This window comes from Artemia franciscana, chromosome 13 (genome assembly GCF_032884065.1).
Source record: "Artemia franciscana chromosome 13, ASM3288406v1, whole genome shotgun sequence".
Classification (NCBI taxonomy): domain Eukaryota; kingdom Metazoa; phylum Arthropoda; class Branchiopoda; order Anostraca; family Artemiidae; genus Artemia; species Artemia franciscana.
This window is the reverse complement of record NC_088875.1, coordinates 22971916-22997400: the sequence shown is the minus strand read 5'-3', so window position 1 is coordinate 22997400 and position 25485 is coordinate 22971916. Positions and strand designations below refer to the sequence as shown.

The following is a 25485-nucleotide window of genomic DNA, read 5'->3' as shown; positions in this document are numbered from 1 at the left end:
CGTTTTCCCGATTTGACCATCTGGGGGGGGGATTGGGGGGCCCGTTAATTCGGAAAGAAATAGAAAAATTGAAGTATTTTAACTTACGAACGGTTGATCAGATCTCATTGAAATTTGATGTTTCGAAGGATATCGTGTCTCAGAGCTGTTATTTTAAATCCCGACCGGATCTGGTGACATTGGGGGGGGAGTTGGGAGGGGGAAACCTAAAACTTGGAAAACACTTAGAGTGGAGGGATCGGGATGAAACTTGGTGGGAAAAATAAGCACAAGTCCTAGATACATGATTGACATAACCGGAACGGATCCGCTCTCTTTGGGGTAGTTGGGGGGGGGGGTTAATTCTGAAGAATTAGAAAAAATGAGGTATTTTTAACTTACGAACGGGTAATCGGATCTCAATGAAATGTGATATTTAGAAGGATATCGTGTCTCAGAGCTCTTATTCTAAATCCCGACCAGATCTGGTGACATCGGAGGGGGGAGTTGGGAGGGGGACACCTAAAACTTGGAAAACACTTAGAGTGGAGGGATCGGGATGAAACTTGGTGGGAAAAGTAAGCACAAGTCCTAGATACATGATTGACATAACCGGAACGGATCCGCTCTCTTTGGTGTAGTTGGGGGGGGGGTTAATTCTAAAAAAAAAAAAGAAAAAATGAGGCATTTTTAACTTACGAACGGGTGATCGGATCTCAATGAAGTTTGATATTTAGAAGGATATCGTGTCTTAGAGCTCATATTTTAAATCCCGAACAGATCTGGTGACATTGAGGGGGGGGGGTGGGAGGGGGAAACCTAAAACTTGGAAAACACTTAGATTGGAGGGATCGGGATGAAACTTGGTGGGAAAAATAAGCACAAGTTCTAGATACATAATTGACATAACCGGAACGGATCCGCTCTCTTTGGGGTAGTTGGGGGGAGGGGGTTAATTCTGAAAAATTAGAAAAAAATGAGGTATTTTTAACTTACGAACGGGTGATCGGATCTCAATGAAATTTGATATTTAGAAGGATATCGTGTCTCAGAGCTGTTATTTTAAATCCCGAACAGATCTGGTGACATTGGGGGAGAGTTGGGAGGGGGAAACCTAAAACTTGGAAAACACTTAGAGTGGAGGGATCGGGATGAAACTTGGTGGGAAAAATAAGCACAAGTCCTAGATACATGATTGACATAACCGGAACGGGTTTGATCTCTTTGGGGCAGTTGGGGAGGGGTTAATTCTGAAAAATTAGAAAAAATGAGGTATTTTTAACTTACGAACGGGTTATCGGATCTCAATGAAATTTGATATTTAGAAGGATATCGTATCTCAGAGCTCTTATTTTAAATACCGACCGGATCTGGTGACATGGGGGAGTTGGGAGGGGGAAACCTAAAACTTGGAAATCACTTAGAGTGGAGGGATCGGGATGAAACTTGGTGGGAAAAATAAGCACAAGTCCTAGATACGTGATTGACATAATCGGAACGGATCCGCTCTCTTTGGGTTAGTTGGGGGGGGGGGTTAATTCTGAAAAAATGAGGTATTTTTAACTTACGAACGGGTGATCGGATCTCAATGAAATTGATATTTAGAAGGATATTTAAGTCCCAACCGGATCTGGTGACATTGGGGGGAGTTTGGGGTGAGGGAACCCAAAATCATGAAAAACGCTTAGATTGGAGGGATCGGGATAAAACTTGGTGGGAAAAATAAGCAGAAGTCTTAGATATTTGATTTACATAATTGGAACGGATCCGCTCTATTGGGTGGGGGGGGGGTTAATTCTGAAAAAATAGAAAAATGACGTATTTTTAACTTACGAAGGAGTGATCGGATCTTCATGAAACTTCATATTTAGAAGGACCTCGTGACTCAGATCTCTTATTTTAAATCTCAACCGGATCCAGCGTAATTGGGGGGGGGGGAGTTGAGGGTAACCGGAAATCTTAGAAAATACTTAAAGCGGTGAGATCAGGATGAAACTGGATGGGAAGAATAAAAACCTGTCTAAGACACGTGACTGACGTAATCGGACCGGATCTGCTCTCTTTGGTGGAGTTTGGGGGATGGGGTAATTTTGAAAATTGAGGTATTTGTAACTTACGTAAGGGTGACCAGATCGTAATGAAATTTGATATTTAGAAGGGTCTTGCGCTTTAAAGCTCTAATTTTAAATTCAGACGAGATCCTGTGACATTGGGGGGAGTTAAAGGGGAAAACCGGAATTCTCGGAAAACTTGAAAATTGGGGTATTTCTATTTTACGAATAGGTAATCGGATCTTAATGAAATTTGATATTTAGAAGGAATTCATGTCTCAGAGCTCTTATTTCAAATCCCGACCAGATCTTTTGACATTGGGTGGAGTTGGAGGGGGAATTTTGGAAAACGCTTGGAGTGGAGGAATCGGGCTGAAGCTTGGTGGATAGAATAAGCAAATGTCCTTGATACGTGATTGACGGAACCGTACTGGATTCGCTCTCTTTGGGGGACGTGCTAGGACGATGAAAATTGGTAGGCGTGTCAGGGAGCTGCACAAATTGACTTGATAAAGTCGTTTTCCCAGATTCGACCATCTGGGGGGCTAAAAGGAGAGGAAAAATTAGAAAAAATTGGGTATTTATAACATATGAGTTGGTGATCGGATATTAATGCATTTTGATATTTAGGAGGACATCGTAACTCAGAGCTTTATTTAAATACTGACCGGCACTAAGCCTCTTATTTTCCTTTTAAATCAATCTATTGATTCATAGAATTTTGCTAGAGCTCATACCATATGATCTCTTGGCTCTTAGCTCTTCTTGCCTCGTCACAAGTGCCATATGAACTCTTAGCTCTTGTTTTTTTTTAGATATTGTTATATCGATAAAGAATCACTTAGAAAAACTAAACGTATATGTGCTATGATTTAGTTGCTGTCCAATCATTTAATGGTTCAAGTTTCAGTAAAGAAGAAATACCTCAGGGATTAATCAATTTATATAGATATGTTACCGTGAATGTCCGAAGTTGGTGAATGTCGACATTCACCGATGAATGTCTGAAATACTTTTTTCTCCTTGGCTTTAGTCAGCGTTCCCGACCAACTTTTTCAATTTCGTGCAAGGTTTGATGGTGACAGGTTAGGTTTTCAACCCGTTCCTGATATTTATAAGTTAATCTAACCTAACTTTAACTTTTACCATCAAAGCTTGCATAAGACTGAAAAAGCTGATTTGCAAAGCCAATTCAATCCAAGAAGAGAAAAAGAAATTCCGGACATTCACCGGTGAATGTTGACATAACCAGATTTCGGACATTCACAGTAACATATAGATATTCATAGTTTCTCTAGCATCAGCATTAGCAGTCTAGCTCCAAAAGAATCTTAACCTTTTGCTTTGTAGTTTATTCAGTATTTTAGCAACATAATTTTTCCACATACTTGAAGAAGTGCAGTCACATCCAATTTTTAAGAAAGTTTTCTGATTAGCTGTCTGACTTTAATTTTATCTGAACCTCTTACCTATTGTTCAATCGTTGAGTTTACATAAGAATTTGTCTACATAGTTGTAAAAATGCAGTAATAAAATCTAAATTTCAGAAAAATTCTGAACTTCAGTATCACAGACAAATTTCAAAACCATATTCTTTCTCGAAAGTTAAGGCACACTTATTGTTGACCATGTTCCAAATTTTTATAATGAAATAAGCCTTAGAATAAACCAGCATGGTTTCGTAGAACTAACTCTTGTAGAAAGAAATGTAGCTCTTTGATAAGTTAGAAAAATAAGATTTTTTTTTTTAATTAGCCTCAAGCTAATAATAATAAAAAAGAAGAAACAGCAAAAAGCTGAAAAATCTTATTGAAAGGACACTTTTCTAACAATAAAACTTTAGAAATGGAGTATCAATTAACACTAGACATTGATTTCATCATGCATCTGTATGTATTTTCACTTTGTGTTGTAATTCTGTCCTTCAGTAGTAAGCTTTTTTTAAGAAATTATAGACTATAAACAATTAAAATTTAAGCCCTAAATACGATGAAATAATCTTATATGACACAAGAAAAGGCATGCATGCCGAAAATTATTCTATCGTTCTCAAAGTTTGAGTGAGCTGACTTCAAAACTACTAAAAACAGGCGACCTGTGAGTATATATGTCACTATTAGTGCTCTTACCAGAAATTTGGAAACAGCAAGTGCTTAATTGTACCATAAAAAATGTCATTTGCTCGTGAAATTATAGCGGGATCAAGAATCGTATCAGATTCGATACATCAAAACTAGTGTTGAAATCGGGGGAAATATTGGCTTCGTCCCATCGCTAGTTTCGACCTTTTGATTTTGAGTTTTAATTTGAATTTTAGACCTCCATTAATTGATTCCATCCCCAACTTTCCGTGGCGATTCGCACTTTGTGATCAGCCTAGAGGAAAAAGAAGCGAATCTCTAACTAACGCAATATAATCCTAAAAGATGGTATAGCTCTATTCCGGCTTTTAGATTTTTTTTTTGTATCTATATTTTAGAGATCTGCAACCTTGTTTTTTATTGGTGCTTGTCTTGGATCTCGTGGCCAGCCAATAGAGACCTTGCGTATTCCAGGTGTTCTTCAGCGCTTTGCCGTTTGTTATCTTTTTTCTGCCACATTGGTTCTCTTCTCTCTTCGTTTGATGCATCAAAAGGTACGTAGATTCTGAGGCACTCAATATTCATGATCAGCGATTCTAGGCTAGAATAAGTATTTAACGCTTCAAATTGATTGGCTTGTGCTTTAAGTGGTCAGTGTTAATTTGAACGAAATCGTGTTTCTTTTTTTTCACCAAAAACCCTAAATCTGTTATATGGTAAATCGTTATAAAATACTACTACTATTAACAACTCGCCGCAGTACCAAGCCGCCTGAGGCCAACAGAGCTACGCAGGGCTCCTCCTGCGTATTTATTCAAGGCCTCCCTCTTTACACTCTCTCCCAGGAAGCTCCATATCCTCTAAATCTTTCTTGATCATATCCTCCCATCCCAAATGAGGACGACCTGCTTTTTGTTTAGCCCTAGACGGTTAGCCGAAAAGGACAATCTTTGGTAATTTGTCATCCTTCATCTGCAGAACGGGCCCTAGCCATCTCAACCTTTCTCCGATTATAGCCCTAGAAAGCTTGATTGAACTACATTTTTCGTACAGCCTACTGTTTGAAATACGGTCAGTCAGCCGTGTACCGAGAAAAATCCTTAGGTAATTTCTCTGGAAAGTATCTAGCAATATGTTTATTTATAAAATAAACACAGTAAATATGAAGTTCAAACCTTTGCTAAAATGCCTCAAAAGGCTTTGCTAAAATGCTATTTGCAACATAACCAAGTCGTTTGTGGTGGCTAATTAATATGCTTTTTTTGTAATAATAATTTAGCTCAGGTTAGGTATGTCTTTAGCCTTAAAGAACAGGTACCCCCCCCCGGTGATTGTATTCAAAAGCGTAACAGGTTTACACGGTGAGTAGTTTTGAGTTGTTTACTAACCTATGTAAGTAAATTTATTCTTACAAAGCTGTGACTTGTAAAAGCGTCAAAAAAATATACGAATTTCAAGCTAAGCACGATAGTATAGACATTAATGACAGTGGCTATTTAATTTTGGGAGCTAATATTGTAACAGCAGTTATTTAAATCTCATCAATTTTCACACAGAACTGTCAAATTGACCATAAAATACCAATTTAAAATATTTATCTTACCATTATTATTTGAGTAACTTAATTTTTTAGTTTCTACTAAGTGAAAACTAATTAAGTTCCATAGCCCCTAAAATAAGCCTAGGTTCTGAATCTAAATATTGCACGTTGAATTAAGTTATTTACAGCATATAAAAATTGTTTGGTAATTACATTTTTCCAATGTGCTATTTAACCATATTGTGCTCTAACAAATATTTAAAATATTAAATTGCAGTATAAGGTTTTTAAGACAGGACAATTGGAAAATGACAGTTAGTCTCCCCAGGACTCCTAATATTAACTAAATTATATTTACTCCTTACTTCTGAACGAGATTCCTATGTAGATGTCAAAGTGATAAAATGCTAGATTACTTACCTTTATTTATTTGTTTTTTCACTTTAGGAGCCGGAAGGAGCATCAGTTCTTAAACTGACTGACGTGTCAAATGCTTGGCCTCATTGGGTAGCAATTCTCGTGCTTCTTGCTATACATACAGGATTAACGTTTGGTTTGCCTGTTCCTGGATGTCCTACGTAAGTATTTATTAGAGAGAAGAGCTGATGAAGAAAGGGAAATATATATATATATATATATATATATATATATATATATATATATATATATATATATATATATATATATATATATATATATATATATATATATATATGTATACATTGCAAATTAAACACAAGTCATTTTCATTTTTGACACTAAAATCGTTTATTAGAAATGAAAAACTGATGATCGCTAATCCTTACGGCCGATTGTCCAGATTCAAACCTATCTTTTTTTTTCTGAAAATACAGTAAAAACGCTACTTTTTTTACGAAGTTTTTTTTTTTTTTTTTTTAGAAATATATGTTCTCGTGTTCGGTACTAACAATGCTCCGACCAATGAAATATGACCTCTAATATTTTGCATCAAAAGTCGTTCGATGGGCTGTTATAGTTCGTCTTATTTCTGGAGGAGCAGCCACGTGGTTCTTATTTATTCAGTTATTTTTTCTTCCATATTTTCAGTCATTATTCCCTGGGAATGGGGTGTGCTGCTAGAGATCTTTGCAACGGATTAAGGCTTTAAGAACATTTCATTAAATCTTAAAATAAGTGTTCTGTCAGGGACGTAGACGACTATTGGATGTTTCTTTGTAGATCAGTTATTACTTAATAAGTCAGCTTTTTTGGGTGAAATTACCTGAAAAACATGATAAATGTGAATGGAGAAAATCCTGTTTAATTTGAGGTTTGGTGCAAAAACTAGAGAGATAAAGTGATTAAGCCACTTAAATTTACTTCAAACAAAATCTGCCTGCTATCTCTTTTTTTTTATAAATAGCTTTAGCCCCGTTTCTCGTTAAAGACGTTCAAATTTGGTGTAGCAAATCCCCTACAAAACTTTTTATTTGCCAAGTTTCTGATAATTTTTCAGAAAAATCCTAACCAGTTCTAGACTTAACATAAATTAAGAACTGCCATCTTGCCTTTAATTCAAATCAAACGCTGAAACTACACGAGAAACTGTCTTATGATAAGCTGTCTTATTACCGTAGGCCGTGCCTATGGTTGAGTTTTGATTTCTTACATTAGCAAGCATTTCAAACAAATAGACTATTTGTTTCGACTCGTGATTTTTTCTTTAATCATTCTTGTCCTATTCTAGTGGATACCTGGGTCCAGGTGGGCTTCATGATAATGCTTCTTATCCTGATTTTTGCATTGGAGGTGCCACTGGATACATTGATAAAATTCTACTAACAGAGAGTCATATATACAAGTTTCCCACTGCAAGAGAAGTGTATAAAAGTGGATCTTTCGATCCAGAGGGTATTTTGGGTAAGGAAAGCCTTTTCACCTTTTATCTTCTTATTCTTGCCTTTTAATTAATAAAAAAAGTAATACATACCTACACAAATGGACGAGTCTATCTGCCTACTGTGCAAATACATATTGTCCTGCATCATAGAAATCTAGTCTTTTTTGGAACTCTTTTTTGTTATAGCAAAGAGAAACATTAAAACTTAAAACGAGCATAGTCTATCCAGTATGTGAAGGGGGCTTCTGTCCCTCCACTCACCGCTCTTTGTGATAAAGTCTTACTAGTGCTTCCCTGAATGTGTTTTATGCTAAGGATTTTGTCGCTATTTTCAACTTGAAAATTTTTCAAGAAATCTTATGAAGTTTTATTTAGAGTGATAAGTGTTTAAAATCTTTAGGGTTTTCTTGACAACCTTATAGTATATCCTGTTAAAATTTTGAGGTGCAAATGGTAATAAAATCCTGAAAAGATTTGTAAAATCCTATGCTTCCGAGCTTAGCACTGAAGAGCAATAGTAGCCAATCGGTAATTGTGATTTATTTATTTGCAGATTGCTTAAAACAATTAGATTTAAAATATATTTTTAAGCAAATATGAATAAGTAAGCTTTCTCATTCTTGAGGCACTTAAAAGAACTTCTTATCTCATTGCTCTTGTGTTAGAGCATTAAAATTTCACGCACTGAGGAAAAACAAGTCAAAGTGTAGCACAAAAAGCGGTGGGTAGAATGAGAGGTAGTATATATATTTTTAGGCAGGGTCCATGTTCAATACATTCAAAGGGTCTGCCATGTAAAATGTTGCCTTTTCTGTCTAAATATCAGTTTACTGTTCGCACATTAAACACACAGTAAATACTGGAGCAAAATACTACGTCTGTCCAGTCCTTCAAGACCTATGGAAGCAAAAATGGTCACAAAAAAGACGAATCATATCCTGTCTTGTAGTAGAAGTTGTAGAGTTAGTGGATAACGTGTTGCTGTTTAGCTACCTTTGGTACCCGACGATATCAAAGTCATTCCTTTCTATTGTAGAGGCTTTTTGTTTACCATGCCTGTCTTGTCTGGATGTATATTTGGAGGCATGGCCAGCTTTTATGTTGTCTGTGGGGAGATACCAAGGGATGTTAATTAATCAGAGTTTTGGGGTACCTGCACAAACAGAAGAAATCCTAGAAGTCAGTCTGAATTATAATCGCATTTTAATGAAGTTTCAATTTTCGAATTTTTGGATTATGAGGCTATAATTGTTATAACTATATAAAAAAATTTGTTTGTCCCATTATATTCACCAACGGCTTCTTATATCCCCTTACACAGACAGGGTGATTTGTGTCCTTCATTTTAAATATTTTGCATTAAATAATGATTTGCAAACCCCGTGATTGAATTGCTTTTAGATTCTCGTGCATAGGTTGTTTGTATGCCAATCAGGTTTTACCATTGTACATCTGCTGGTTTTTATTCTGCGCATTTCAACAAATCCAATGGTTTCAACTTTACTATACACAAGCATCTATACTCATTCTGTCAATGGTTCATGGTCTGCTGAGCCTCTTGATTACAAGGCATATATGGCAATATTACAAGTCTAAACTCGATAGACGACAAGTTCATATTTATAGATGGTGTTTTGTCCTCTGTAAGTCTCGTATTAAACGGTTTTGGAGACAATAACTGCAAACTTCGGCCTAGAATTGTAATATGAAGGCCTCAAAATTAAGCATCTTGCTTTGCTTAGGCTCACTTGCTGCCCTCACCGGGCACCAAGCAGTTGGTCCGATCAGAACCTGAAGTATCCTACTGTTAAGGAGCTAAAGCGCACCTGTCTGAAATGTAATTTGTTATCATATTGAAACTGTAGAAACTGAAAGAATTTTTTTCAAGAGGTAAGGCAAAGCCGTCTGCTTATTGTGAGACATAAAAAAAAGAAAAAAATATGCTGCAGTCTTACCTCAGCTACCCAAAATAAGTCCAAGTGGAAACTTATTCGATTATATTTTGTGCGTTCAAACTATTTTTTTCTTTCCTTTTTTTTGTGAACTTCAATCAAGATGGCTCAATTTATTATATAGCTTGTCTGTCTTTTTTTCTAGGTTCAGTCACTAGCATCATTCAAACGTTACTTGGTGTTCAAACTGGTATTACAATACTAACTTTCAAAGATAAGAAACGCCGTTTAGCCAGTTGGCTTTCATTTGCAATATTGTTCGGCTTGCTGGGAGGAGCCCTCTGTAATTTCACACAATTTGGCGGAATTATACCAGTGAATAAAAATCTTTGGTATGCCTAATTCTATATATACGAAAATTAGGACGAACACCACTCTCCCCTTTCCTTAGTATATAAGGTGAAATGTTCATAATTTGATGAACTTCTTTGACACTAACAACAAGAAATTGACCAAAGAAAATAGGGAATGTAATGAAAATTTTGATTTTATTGAATTCTTTTTTTTTGTGTTTGGAGGGGGGAGGCAACCTTAGTCAATTATTTCAAACGATGTGTGTTCTCTAGTATATTCATAGGGTTTCTTTAACCATAACTGATTCAAAACTTAAGCTTGTTTGTTTGAATTGTTGTGACGCTGGACTTTTCCTTTTACAAAATCTACACTGTGCCTATTCGAAATATGTGTAATTTTGCTAATAATTTCTCGATTAAGATACTGTTTCTTTTTTGGAGCAAAAGTTCAATTAACTCCTTGTCTAAGCCTAAAAAGCGTGGCCTCTTGACATTTTTCTGAAGTAATGACTAAAAAAGGGATAATTGAGGCACATCTATTTCACTTATTATGACAATTTAATATTTCATATAGCAGGCACTTCTCAACATTGTTTAGTCAATCAAATTTAGCAACATGGCGTATTGCTCAATTCCCAAAGTTGATACATTAGCGTGTAAAGCTTAGTGACAAATTAATAAGATTATTAGTTATGCAGGTCCCTTAAAAATTAAAAAGCCCATCGATACTACTGGGTAAAACGGATAATAATGGGTAAAGACAGCTACAGCTAATTTAATAAACTAAAAAAGAATTAGGTGTAATTTATTTAAATTGTGCTCGTGAATTTTGAAATACTAGTATACCGAGTTAGTACCATGATGACCGGGAGTGTCTCTGTGGTGAGCTCTTTTCGGTACACTAACTATTTTTTTATTTGGTTTTTATATTGTGAAATTAAATTCCCAATAAATGGAATAATCTCTTGTATGTGTTTTTTTTCTGTTCGATATTTATACTTTTTCGTCACGACTTTGTCTGTCTTTGACTATTTGATGGATATTGTATTGGCTTTTAAATGGTGTTTTTTAGTGGTGGCCGTAGTGAACCGCCTTAATTCAAGCATATGCTTCTGGTCGTATCTATAAAGTAAACAGTTCTTTTTTAACCAGCGGTTTTCAAGATTTTTCTTTTACAACTAAAATGTTTGACTCTGAATGCTATTTATAATCCTTGTTTTCTCCTGTGCATAATCATTTCGTTTTGCTTGTCAGACATTGAGAGTCACACTGTAATTATAAACTCTTAATAATGTGCTTTTCCTAAATTTGTCGTCCCAGGTACTTTTAAGTATCTGACATGCCGCTAATCTTTTATCTCGTTTCATCGTGAGGTTGTAATTGTCTGTTGAATCTCCTTTTGAACTAGATAGACAATTTTAAGGAAAATGTCTCCGGGAAGTCCTTTCCAAGTCAAAGTTCACCGTCGAAGGAAACTGCTCTTCAAGCACTCGGTTTTTGTCGTGTCAACTGTATGATGATTGGACAGAACTGTGTTCCTTCGTATCTGTCTTCTCAGTTAGCCAATGGGTGGTTAGAACAAGAAAAATATGTACAAAAGGAGGCAACTTCATGTGTTTGTAGACACCAGCCGTCGACACCAGATCAAACCTTTCACTAAGAGACTGGGGAGAGTCATAGGTAATGACTGGACCTGGCCTATTAGCTATATTCTGGATTTTCTGAAGTGGGACGAACAATGTTTTCATAGCACCAGCACACATGGGTGTGTATTTACAGTGATGGGTTTGATGCTAGACTTGAAAAGTGGGATGATTGAGCTGAGTGGTAGCAAGCTTTTTGGAGTGAAGAGTGAATCCCAGATTTCTTGAGCAGGAGGCTCTCATCCGATCAAGATGAGTGTTGCAAGACCAAGAGGGATCTGTAGGGATGTGGATTTGGAGGAGATGTAGCTTGTAAATTCTCTTCGGAGTTTGATTCTTGAAGATGAAGTTAGTTCTGGGGATTGAAGGTAATTTTCAAGTGAGACTCTGCTTTTCTGTTCGAAGTTTACTTCTTGACGTGTCTAAAATAAATTACAAAAAAATGAAAACTGAGGCACGGGTAGAGTTTAAACTGTTCCCCTTCTTTTACTCTGAATATGAAAGCGTTTTTTTTTTTTTTTTTTTTTTTTTTTTTTTTTTTTTTTTTTTTTTTTTTTTTTAATTTAAGATATTCCAAGAAAAGTTGGATACAAAGCTGGAGAGTTCAAAACTTGGTAGCATGAAAGACGGACGGATTGATTTTCGGAAAATAGTCTATGAAGTAGAAGAGGTATCTTAGTGATGAAAATTTTAAACGTGACTAGGAATATATACGAAAAGGCTTTAATCTTGGTAGAAACGAAAAAGATTTTATATATGAAGCTTGTGAGTGATATGTTTTAGGAGAATTGTGGCAGCCATATAATAGCCTAATAATATTACAGGGAGGAAAAAACTGTCGGCTTTTTCCTAGTTGCAATATGGTAGAGGCGGAGTCACTTTTTTCAAGCTACCGCTCTTTACTCGGACTAATGCCGTAAAAAAAGAGACACCCCAATGATGCATAGGCTTTTCTGGGGTTCTCAAAAGGAGTGCGGCTGAAAAACGTTCGCCTGAGGGTTGTTCACCAATATGATTCTAATGGTGTATTCTTAATTCCAATCCGCTGCCAGTTTCAGAGATTAATACGAAAACGACACCAAAAGATGTAGTTTTTGTGAAAGATTGTATATGTCTTTACTACTATTAAAGCGTATCTAATGAGAAATCTTGTAAATGTATACATTCTCTTTCAAAAGCCCTTAACAGGTCTACTATGTTCCAGTCCACCGCTAGTCCCAGGGGTAAAAAGGATATGTCAGTACTTCCAAAGCTAGAATGTTGTTTTCTTCAGTTCTAACATGAAGGGCTGAAAACCTTCTGTGAAGGGGTTCTCGACCGTTGTTATTTTTTTGCAATTTTTATTTTGATCCACCACCTTATTCGAGGGTTCTGAAGTTTCTTGTTTTTTGTTTTTAATTCTCAAAAATTTGTTTTCCCTATTAGTTATTGCTATCAGTTTAACATGGATAATAGTTACTATCTGGACTTAGCTTATGCTGATGATTTAAGCGTATTAGATGAAAGTATGAGCAAAATGAATGAATTTTTAGAGGTTTTGCGAGTTCAGGTTTGCTAAAATAGGTTTGATAATTAATGTTAAGAAGACTAAGTTACTAAGGCTAGGAATAAGTAAAGATGAACAGGTGACGTTGGGTAACGAAAAGATTAATCAGGTGGGCAGCTTCACTTACCTTGGTAGTATTATTAGTAAAGACGGTGGGAACAGTGAAGATGTTAAAAGTAGAATAGCTAAGGCTCAGAGTGTTTTTCCACAGTTAAAAAAACGTTTGGAAGAATAGTAAGATAAGTCTGCAAACCAAGATTAGAATATTGGAAGCTACAGTGATGACATTGGTCAAATATGGCTCTGAAGCATGGGTGCTTGGAAAAGCGGATGAACAATTACAAGCTGTTTTCCAGAGAAATTGCTTTCGGATTGTTCTGGGTGCAAATACGGCTGACTGACCGTATTTCAAACAGTAGCTTGTACGAAAAATATGGTTTAGATGGCTAGGCCACATTCTGCGTACGAAGGGTGAATCAGGTGGGCAGCTTCACTTACCTTGGTAGTATTATTAGTAAAGAAGGTGGGAACAGTGAAGATATTAAAAGTAGAATAGCCAAGGCTCAGGGTGTTTTTTCACAGTTAAAAAAAAGTTTGGAAGAATAGTAAGATAAGTGTGCAAACCAAGATTAGAATATTGGAAGCTACAGTGATGACATTGGTCAAATATGGCTCTGAAGCATGGGTGCTTGGAAAAGCGGATGAACAATTACAAGCTGTTTTCCAGAGAAATTGCTTACGGATTGTTTTGGATAAAATACGGCTGACTGACCGTATTTCAAACAGTAGCTTGTACGAAAAATATGGTTCAATCCTGCTTTCTAGGGCTATAATGAAAGAAAGGTTGAGATGGCTAGGCCACATTCTGCGTACGAAGGGTGACAGATTGCCGAAGATTGTCCCTTTTGGCCAACCGTCTGGGGCTACACGGAAAACAGGTCGTCCTCGTCTGGGGTGGGAGGATGTCATAGCTATTGCTGCAACCATGATATCCTACTAATGGTGCCCTAGCTTTTAGTAAATTTTTTGGAATTTTAGCTTCGTTACGAAACTGTCCTTCTTTGGTTAAGGAGGTCAGAAATGAAACATTTTCATTTTATCTAATTATTTCATTTTCAGGTCAATATCATATGTGCTGGTAACAACATGTTTCGCATTGATCATCCTATCGGTGTTCTACTTACTTATTGATGTCTATAATATATGGAACGGGGCTCCCCTGGTTTTTCCAGGTATTTTTATCCTTTTTTGTGCTGGACAGCTGTTTAGATTAAAAGACACTAACTCAAACCTCAGTAACAAAAATAAATATTACCAAGATATAAGGATACCTGGTTTCAATCCCCCCAATATGTCGGAAGTTGCACAAAAATATGATTTTTTTTTGCTACGTAGTGGCTATGAAATACCTTTTAAAATACGCTTCCTCCTCCTCCTCCTCATTAAAATGCTGGGGACAACCCTGAAAGTAATGTTCAGTCTTGTGCCTGAATCAAGATTGAAGATTCAGTCGTGTTTCTTATTCACCTAGAATCTCATAGTTTCTTTATTAGGATAGTGAGAGCAAAAGGGAAAGAAAGGAAAAATTTGGACTCCTATAGAAACTAATTTACCAAGCAATCAAATGCACAAGTCCCATCAGAAATATAAAAAAACTACGTTTTGCAAAAAAAAAATTACATTAATTTTATTTATTTTTGTATAAGATGCCTAGGATTACCCAGAACTTTCGGTGTGTGGTATGTCACTTGTCCTTTATCTAGTAAAGTCCCTAACTTGCTTACTCAATCTTTCTTTGAGGGAAGCAATGGATTCTCTGGGTGGGCAACTGACATCCTTAGGGGTCAGTTGTTGATGGTTTTGTAGCACTAGAGAATTTTTTTTTTTCATGTAAGCACCTCTCTCTAAATCGTGTCATTCTTCAAATATTCAGAGCGTGGTTAATGTCTGTCTGCATGAATAATGTTTTGCTAATAAACGGTGACACAAGGAAAGAAAATACCTCATGCTCCATCTTTTATTCTTAGTTTTTTTATATGCTTTGCTAAAGACATAATGGATGCTCATTTTTATAAAGATCTGTAAGAATAGAGATCGATGTTTTTTAAACAAAGGGCTTTTAAAATAGCAATAAATGGTACTGGATACCCTTGAGGATCAGTGGTCTGTAGCTGCCCCCTCTCCTTAGATGAACACTAAGATTTAAAGAAAAACCTACTTTTTTGTTTGTATAGTGATTATTAATTAATGATCCATGTAGACTACAGCAATTTGAACGAGCCTTTTAGCCATATTTTCACGGGATGTTTTATGGGCAGAAGATGGAATAAAGTTGGAAAGGGGAAAACATGTTTTTCTTGTAATTAGTTGAAAAACATAAATTGGAAACAGAGCTTTAGACATTATAAGCGTGCCATGGTAGCAAAGGCTCTATATGTCACTTTACAGAAAAACATGTAATGCTAAGAATTTTTTATTGAGATTTCTTGGGCTTAAATTTTGTTAAATGACACATTCTGTTTCTTAGTATTTAACCCCATAAACAGAGTCGTATCAACGCATTGATTGAATATGTACTGGATTGGGCTCTCACGATCAGTTCCAATTTTTATCTGTAAATTTTCTGACGTGAAATAAATAAACTGTGATATAAAAAAAAATCAGTAAACAATAAACATAAATGATTACTACTACGTAATAGTCAATTCTAACCATCAACGCTATTTTAATAGTAATAACAATTTATTGTTACACTGTGTTCATATTAAAGACGCGCTAAGAGGGGTATGAGAAAAATAAGACGAAAAGGACAGTGACAAAATTACGCACAATTATTGACAACTTTAACTTTTAAGCACTAATTCGACATAGTTGAAAAACTATGAGACTTCACATCTTACAACACTGGAGACGACAGATTAGTGGAACATCAAGAATTCTACTGCAGCGGTCAGTAAACCTACCTCAATTTTACCTATTTATTTTCAAATCTCCAAAACACATTATAGTCAGAAATTTAGCTATTACGAATCTCAGTGGGTATACTTTGAAAGTGCTTTCAGAACCTTAAAAACGACGATTTGACTTGCCAACCAAGTTTCTAAGGTGTGTCAAAAAAATATACGTTATGGGAAAAATGTATTATATATCCGGCAAAGGGTTCTTTTATCATATTGGCCCTTTATCCTGGAAAGAAGCCCGTAGCATTTTCTCTGTTTCTCTTTCAAAGAATCAATTTTAAACTTTATTGTGAAACTAATTAACATTCCAAATGTAAGGCCTAAACATCTAAGTAAAGTGGAAGATGAGATTGTAGCTGGACCAACTTGGATTATATCAGTGAAGGCGGTTTCTGGTTCAAAGACAAAAAAACTTTATTTTTGAAGCAGCAACTTAAAAACTCGTTTCATTCATTCCAGAGCAGACAACATCAACGATGGTCTGAAGTCCCTCAAGATTATTAGCTAAAAGAAGAATGTCATCTTCATTCAACAAGCGACTTGCAGTTCTATGTGGCTCAATTAAGCAGTATAGAATGTGTTGAGTAACTACTCGGATAACGTTATTAAATATTGCAAGACCTAGAATAGAACCACACTTAACATCTTGAAAATCAAATTAATCATTGCCTTGATTACACTTCCTGCTAATTTTGCCTAAGACAAGCTTCTGAAGAAGCTTTCCGATCGTCGAGCATATGATTATCAGTCTGTATGAGTCGCAAGATGTCGGTTTTTTTTTTCTTCTTAGGAACACAAGTTACTAAAACTTCACATAGCGCATCATACATATGCTGCTCGGTAATTATGGCCTGGATTAAAATGACGGGATGTTTGATCAATTTTTTTTTGTCCCGCTGATCAGATGTTTGGGTTCGAGACCCTCTGAACTCGATGCTTTGCCTGGTTTTAGAAGGAAAATATGTGCCTGAATAGATGCCGGCGTAGTGGCGACGATGTTTCTAGCATGTTTTTACTTTGTAAAATGACCCAAAAGTATATAAGAAATGTTTTGTCAAGAAGAGTTGGGTCATCAGGAAACAAGAAGGAGAAATTTCTCAAGAACCCATATCACTGACTTTCCCTAGAGCCCATATTAATGAGATTGTCCTCAGGTAAAGAATACGAGATAAGTAGAAAAAAAGTGAGTCGAAGCTGCTAACTTAAGGGGTTGCTAGGATATCCCTTGAAGTATCAACAATGGCACCCAACATGTGACGAGGGTCCGTTAAGACGAAATTCAGATCAGAAGTGGAAGCTGAATTGTGTACATAAGAAAACAGCTTTGAATTTAGTAATCGAATAATACCACTAGTAAGGGACGAAAGTAACATTTCAGTAAGCACTGCAGTCCTGTATTTATTTTTATCATTTGCTTGCTTTTTATATCTGGGGTTGTATTTTTTCTATATGTTTTGTTTTCCTTTTTTCCCTGTTTTTGATTAGTTAAGATGTATTGCTATGAATGGTATCCATTTTTGGGGGGAGGGGGGTTTTTTGTCGTCACATTGACTTTTGTCAATAAATGTGTACAAATTGTATTCAATTGGATTAAAATCTCATTTCTAAGATAGTTATTGACTTATGTGCAGACCGGATCTTATGAATGGATTCAGAAAGCGAAGTACAAGCTACGGCATAGAACTCATATTTCGGTAGTTCGTGGGCATATCCACACATCAAAACAAGAAACAAAAATAAACTGAAATATATGTATTGGTAGATTTAAGAAAGGCACAAGAAGACCTGTTATTCTCTGCAATCGTGAGGCCATCGGAAGCACGACCAGATGTCTGTTTGGCGGGCTGGAAAAGAATACGTGATGACGCGAGAGCTCTAGCTATGAAAGCAGAGCTCTAGCTTTAGTACTCTAAAGGTGTTGAATAATGCACACAATTTTGTAACTACTAAAAGATGTTAGAGAATTCCAAGCTTGTCACGAGCACCGTTAATATAGGGATAAAATAATTTTACGGCTGATTTAGATGTCAGTAAAACCTAAAAATTATACACGGCCAGACGAACTCAATCCTCCTGAAGCCCCTTGAGTGGGGAGGGGTTTCTTAAGCTCCGGACACACCAAGCTTTTGCTATGGTGATACCCTCCGCAATTAGCGCGCTTAACAATTTCAGTTAAACATACTTGATCCTTCTTAGTGTGATCACCTGTACACTCGTTACATTTAACAGGGTTCTTACTGTCTCTTGCGAAATGCCTGAATCATTGGCGATTAAAGCAATGATTAGGCTTTTCAATTGGCAAAGTCACGCAGAATAGACTGTATTCAAACTTGATGCTGAACTTGATTGGACGATAAAGTTCGTCTTTAGTTCCAAAGTTCAGTTGTATGATTCTAGAGCTCCCATACCTCTTTGCAGTTACGACGCTAATAACAGTCCCTGAAATCTGAGAAATATCATAATCGGAATCCATCTTAATAATACTGGCATGTTTAGTTTTGATAACCCTGCCAAAAAAATTTTAAGGTGGAGGGGATGGCTGTAACTACTGCAGCGGCCGACTCCTCAGCGTCCAAATGATTGACCAGTTACTTTATCTGTCCAATCAATTTTCTGCACAAATTCACGCTGATTCTTTGCAGCAATTAACAAGCAAAAAATCTTGTAATGTGACAAACATTAGAAGGAATATGCTTCAATACCCTTCGAAAACCTAAAATAGAATGGAAACCATCTTAGGAAACGCTACCTAAAAATCCGAGAATTATAGAAAGCACTAGACTTGAAATCCCTTGTCCATGACGACAAGGATTCGAGTCCTGCTTTCGCTGGTTATTTGGTTTGGAATGAGGGTCAGTGGCATGACCCTGTAAGCTCAGCCAGAGTCGACCCATTTTTTTAATGGGAATCTGGGGAAGATAAACAGGAAGGGTCATTGCACTTCTTGGCTGGAGGGCCATGAAACGGAGATCAGCGCTGCTGGTAGGGACTTTAAAGTCTAGTGCCATATTCTTTCCCTTTACCCTATGATTATAGCCGTAAAAAGGTCACTGAAGACAAACAGCAAAGATTATTTTATTTATAAATTCATTGAGTTAGAATCTAATTGAATAAGGATATAAAGTGTTGATATGGATATAAGTTCTTTTGTAAAGCTCCTTGCCCGTGTGGAAGGTTATACATTGGCAGGACACACCACTAATTGGGGAAAATATTGTATGAACATAAATCGGTTGTTCACAAAGTTATGAATTTATGGTATTGTTTTACCCCTCCACACCCTTGACACCTTACTCACTTTGCTTAATCCTCATACCAGGGTGGTGTTGGGTGAATTGTCAACCTTCTCCATGCCAGTTGGTCGGCAGCAAGGGCCTCTGCATCTGACCGCAGAATTCCAGGAATTCCCTGAGATTATCATTCCACCGGGACCTGGGCAATCCTCTTGGACGTTTCCAACCGCTACTGATTGGGTCATGCTCTTGACATCCTTGATCGTTTTATTCTAAAATTAAATAATAATAAAACAAGTTTTTTTAACTGCAAGTAAGGAGCAAAATTAAAACTTAAATCGAATAGAAATTACTCCGTATATGAAAGAGGTTGTCCCCTCCGCAATGCCTCACTCTTTACGCTAAAGTTTGACACTGTCACAACTCTACTTTTTAAAACAATAAAAAAAAACATTAGCGTAAAGAGTGAGGCGTTGCGGAGGGGACAACCTCTTTCATATACGGAGTATTGTTTTAAGTTTTAATGTTGCTCCTTACTTGCAGTTAAAAACTTATTGAACTTCTGAACGTTTTTGAATTAATGCATGTTTTGATTTTGGCTCACCGCATATTAATAATTAAAACGAAATTTGCATATTTTTTTTTTTTGCTAAATGGCTTTCTCAACATTTTGGTCAGAGGATTTTGATACAAAAAGGGGTGGGGGAGGAGGCCTAGCTGCCCTTAAATTTTTGATCACTTAAAAATGCAACTAGATTTTTTTACTTTTTGTACGAACGTTTTTGTTAGTAATAAACATACGTACCTTACGAATCAACTAACGTAACGAACTTCTATATTTGTGTATTTTTATTACGTATATGAGCAGGTTTGCCCCCTCGTCAATACCTCGCTCTTTACACTAAAGCTTGAATTTTATCCCAAATCTTTAAGAGTGACCCCTGAATCACAGAGGCCGTAGAATAAATATTTGAAATTACTAAAAATACTTTAGTGTAAAGAGCAAGGTATTGTAGAGGAGACGAATACGTAATATCTTATGCTCGTTTTAAGTTTTAATGCTACTCATTACTTCTAGGTGAAAATTGTTTTGTATTTATTTCTCATTGTTTTTTCTTTAAATAATGCTAGAAAATCCTGCGCCCCCTTTATGGAAATTCTCTTCCCTCATGATAAGTTCCTCCATTGAAAGATCCTCGCACGCAACCCCCGACCCACTCCCACCCTAGCTCGAAAAAGTCCCTCTGAAAACGTTTGTACACTTCATAACACTTTGGGGGGAAATGTGCGTGGGAGGGGGCCCAGGTGCCCTTCAATTTTTTTGGTCACTTAAGTGCACTAGAATTTTTAATTTCCGTTAAAATGAGCCCTCTCGCAACATTCTAGGACCACTGGGTCGATACGATCACCCCTGGGAAAAAGAAAAAAAACAAATAAACACGCATCCGTGATCTGTCTTCTGGCAAAAAATACAAAAATCCACATTTTTCTCGATAGGAGCTTGAAACTTTTACAGTACGGTTCTTTGATACGCTTAATCTGATGGTGTGATTTTTGTTAAGATTCTATGACTTTTAGGGGGTGTTTCCCCCTATTTTCTAAATTCAAGCAAATTTTCTCAGGCTCGTAACTTTTGATCAGTAAGACTAATCTCGATGAAACTTGTATATTTAAAATCAGCATTAAAATTTGATTCTTTTGATGTTACTATTGGTATCAAAATTCCGTTTTTTAGAGTTTTGGTTACTATTGAGCCGGGTTGCTCCTTACTACAGTTCGTTACCACGAACTGTTTGACAAGACAATTTTAATTTCTCTTGACAAGAAAAGACATTTTTAGGGGTAATTTTAAAACAAAGACAAAAAGTTTAAAATAAAGCTAGCTTAAAAGCCTAAAGCAAATTTAAAATAATACTTCAGTCGATGAAGATACAACAGAAGAAAATATCTGAGCTCCATGTACTGTTGCCATACTGTGTCTTAGTGTTGTCATATTTTGTCATATGAAATTGAAGCTCCAAAGGGCTTCAGTGTTTCTAAGCAGAATATTCTGTTTCTTTTAGAAACAGAATATGTTTTTGAAACAGAGCTTTTTTCATTTTTTTTTTTTTTTTACATTTGTTTATATAAATGGGATTCTTAGATATGCATCTTTTTGATGGGTTGTGCACTTAATTCTTCAAATTAGCGCATTTTTCAAAGTAAATCTATTGAAAAATTGCACCTTAGGCGTGTTATTGCTCGAAGAATGGGCCCTTGCGTGAATTTTCGCTTTTAAGGCTGAGCTATCTGATACTACACATCTGTAACTCGGGCTGTAGTGTAGCTCTTCTGTTTCTCAGATTTTTAGTTCGAGTTTTTACAAGTTGTTTTGCTCCCTTTTTTTTTTATCAAGACTCTTTCCTCGTATTGAAGATGATCTTTAGCGAAATATTTCCCTCTTTTTTTCAAATAATCGTTAAGCGGCTGAAAATATTCCTCAATTTTGTGTGATCCTTGTTTTCCACGCAGGGAGTATGGTTGGATTTCGCACCTGCATGTGCTGGAGCAAACTTACATAATCAAAATTATTTGCTCTTCTTCAGCGAATGTATTTGTATTTTTGTTTAAGGTGCCTCTTGCACAGATACCATCTTCTGAAAAACGTTCCGTGGTCAACCGTACGTCAAACAGTTCGTGGTAACGAAATGTAAGTAAGGAGCCACCCGGCTCAATAGTAACCGAAATTCTAAAAAACGGATTTTCGATACCAATAGATGTATCAAAAGAATTGGCTTATGTTGTTGATTTCAAATATGGAAGTTTTGTTAAGTTTAGTCTTACCCATCAAAGGTTACGAGCGTGAAAACTTGCCTGATTTTCGAAAAAAGGCAGAAATACCCCCTAAAAGTCATAGAATCTTAATGAAAACGACACCATCAGAATCAGCATGTCAGAGAACCCTTCTGTAGAGTTTTAAGCTCCTATCTGTAAAAACATGGAATTTTGTATTTTCTGCCAGAAGAAAGATCGCGGATTCATGTTTATTTGTTTGTTTTGTTGTTGTTTTTTTGTTTGTTTTTTTAGGGGTGATCTTATCGACCCAGTGGACCTAGAACTTCGGGAGTTGCTCATTCGAATGGAAATTAATAAGTTCTAGTAGCCTTTTTAAGTGAACAAAAAAATCGGGGGGCAAATAGGCTCCCTATCCCTGTTCAAACTTTGAGGAGCAATGTTTTGAAATAACGCCCTGACGGATTAAAAATTGACTTAAGAAATGAACCATGTACAATTTGGAGTTAAAGTCGATTATACAGACAATGAAAAAAAAAAGCTTATATATAAAAATGTTGATGGAAACAAAGTGTAGGCGGTAGGTAACAGTAGAAGCAGAGATAAAATTGCTATATATTTTAGTTTTTTTATAGTCGGTTAATGCTAAATGTATTTATTTAGAAAATTTTGTGTGATTGAACTCTAGTTTTGATACTGAGTATGACCCCTTTTGAGATTGCTGAATTACTTTAGTGTTATTAGTTTTGAATAAAATTCAATTGAAATCCAGGTCTGCAGTTAAGCTCTTTTTTTTGCTTACTTTTAAGTTCTGTGTTGTCTTATTTGTTTACTCTCTATTGCTCGACTTCTAATATTCGTATTAAGCTAGAAATAAACTATTATCATTAAAGAAAAATTCTCCCCATGGGCTAATTTCGTTTGAAAAAATACATTTGGACTAAGTGTGCAATGTTGGTAGTCCTCTCCTTTTATGACAGAAATATTTTGGGTTCAATATAAAAGATTGCATCAGTATGCCTGCCTGCACAGAGGTGGGAGGCATCCCCAAGGATCTAGAAAAGGACATCTGGAAAATTGAAGAATATGACCCGAAAATTCAGCTTTAGATTTTGTGACTTCGCCGGGACTTTCGCATAGCTTAGTATACCAGCCTCTCAGGGCTTTGGTCCTCGCATGATGATATTTTCTGTATATTTTTCTATTGTTGTTCTTTTTTCGGTGATATAGTTTGGGAGGATTTTTACGGCCTTCATAATGCCCATGGTTGCCTGGCACCAGGCTTCATAGCCTAATAGTCTTAATAGTTTGGTTCTTGGAATGTTTGCGTAAACCTACATACACATAGAAACAGGTAATAGATTCTGTACGTATAACTTGAAGAATCTTTTGCAGGAGCTTCAATTCCTTGGTCTCATTTATGAAATTTTTAGTATATAGACAAAATATGGTTAATAATATTTTTTTCTTTTAGGGAAAAACAGTATTGTTATGTATGTCGGACACAGTCTGTGCTATAACATGCTGCCATGGAATTGGTCATACGGCAAAATGAATACTCATGAATGGCTCTATGCAGAATGCCTCTGGGGCACTACCATGTGGGTTGTCTTGGCTTATTGGATGAACGAAAAGAGGATTTTCATTGCCCTTTAGTTCATTCTTTTGGTTTCTTCTCAATGCCAGGATTTTCTTCATCTTTTTTATATTTTGTGGTGTACTGAAGCGTAAAAACAGTTTTAAAGTAAGGAAGACCCACTTTGCGGACAAATTATAAATATTAAACTATTTTTGTATGTTGAGATCCACTTTGGACGCATTATAATTGAAACTGATCTGAATGCATTTTACGGATGTCTGCCTATAGAATTGACAATATTAGTAAATACCTCCCAAACACCAATCTAAAAAAAATCCTATTGTGTTATGCAACGTAAAACTGAAGCGAGTATTACTTTGTTGCACAATCAGAATCAGTATGGTCTCTAGTCCTTAGTAGAGACCATATTTTTTTTCTATATTTTTTTTATGCATGTCGTCCGACGGGCTCTGTTGCTAGTTAACCATAACTACGTAAGTAAGCTTCGCCATAGAAAATAGTCCTGGTAATGTGAGGTACCTAGTAGGCTAACCTTAGTAACAGCATCGGTTTAGCCGTTTAGTCCCTTTTTGTGTAATTAAACGAGTTGTTTTAGTTGTGTTAAAATAATTCCTTTGCCACGTAGCAAAGAATACTTTTTTTAGCAGCTAAATTGAATAATTCTATATTAAAACGTAATAATGTTAAAACACAAAAAAGTACCGAACCTTATTATGGATAGAATATAGTTATACGAGTATTTAATCAAAACTACTTATGTGCCTTGGAATTTCTTCTGTCTTACCTTGTTTAGCTTTCTAGCTTGTTAACTTATCTTTCGCTTTTTTATGGAGCTGATCAGTTTTGAAACTGGGGTAATAAAATGTGAATCAATCTTTTAGAAACTTTTATCTAGATTAAATTATTTTCTACTCAGAAAGCTATTGAACATCATAATTTCCATTCATAGTTAAATATTAGTTTGCATACAATTTTGTTTGTATGTGTATATCTTTGCAAGCAGATTTGTATATTTTTTTACGATTTTTATATATGCGTTGAATTTCCTGATATTTTATTTTTATGGTTTATGTTGAGTAAAAAGTTTTAAAGATGAACCTGGTCTTCATTTAACATGCGTCTTCAAAGAAACTCTTATAAAAATCATTTATAAGTTTTCAACAAGAGTAGCAATGGTCAGAATGTGGACCGGGCTAAAAACCACCTCGTCCCCTGATATGGAGTATTTTCCCTCTTTTTGTTTTCTTTGAAACTGCTATACAATGTATATGCAGTAAATAAAAAACCAAAATCATTGTGGTTCTCGTCATAAGTTTTGGTAGACCTAGGTATTTATTCTTCAGTCCTTTTTGGCCCCAGGCAAGAGTTCTACGAAGCTTTCCAAAATGTAAAGTCATATTCATCAATCCGGCCTAAGGTCCACACTTTCCGTAAAAACTGCAGAGGTTAGACCCTTACCACTTTCTAGCAATAAGCTGAAATCGGGGTGCTAGGAACAAAAAAAAAAAAAAACACGACAAAACCAAAGTGTTGCTCTCGCAACACAATTAGGATTAAGCCCATTTTTGCGCTGAATCAGAACTCTGATTTTTTTTTATGACAGTCGTTATCCGATAAATGTTTTCTTATGTCGACCGCAATGATCATGGTGGCAGAATCTACATTCTACAGCATAATAAAGAGTGAACCATGGTGCAGATTGTCCAAAATTTTAAAAATGGATATCTAAGAAAATTTCCATGGCAAATATTTACTGTTAAATGATTTATCGAAATATTAATTTTATTCACATTCAACTGAAAAGTAATTTTTAAATGAAAAGAAATTTGTGCAGGAAGAAAGTTGTAAGGTTTTGACGGAAAGACTGGAAAACCTCTTAGAAATGACCCCAAATTGACACAAAAACAAGAACGTCGAAATTACTAGCGTCTTAGAAAGCGAAACTAAAAGCCGTTATGACGAAAATGTCATCTA

General features: G+C 35.9%; 1 protein-coding gene across 3 annotated transcripts in view; it reads left to right on the top strand.

Annotated features, from left to right (window-relative positions):
* LOC136034673 (heparan-alpha-glucosaminide N-acetyltransferase-like) overlaps positions 1 to 24608 on the top strand; it is a 52708-nt gene extending 28100 nt beyond the window's left edge. For 2 of the 3 annotated variants that reach the window (XM_065715989.1, XM_065715990.1), the window contains exons 5-10: positions 4510 to 4665; positions 6099 to 6229; positions 7360 to 7532; positions 9610 to 9796; positions 14066 to 14178; positions 23386 to 23701. In XM_065715989.1, the coding sequence (XP_065572061.1) occupies positions 4510 to 4665; positions 6099 to 6229; positions 7360 to 7532; positions 9610 to 9796; positions 14066 to 14178; positions 23386 to 23567 (942 nt within the window). In that variant the 3' untranslated portion in view covers positions 23568 to 23701. Of the gene's footprint in view, positions 1 to 4509; positions 4666 to 6098; positions 6230 to 7359; positions 7533 to 9609; positions 9797 to 14065; positions 14179 to 23385 lie in introns of all 3 variants that reach the window. The other variant, XM_065715988.1, reaches the window with a different exon arrangement.
* Positions 24609 to 25485: the final 877 nt, after the last annotated feature.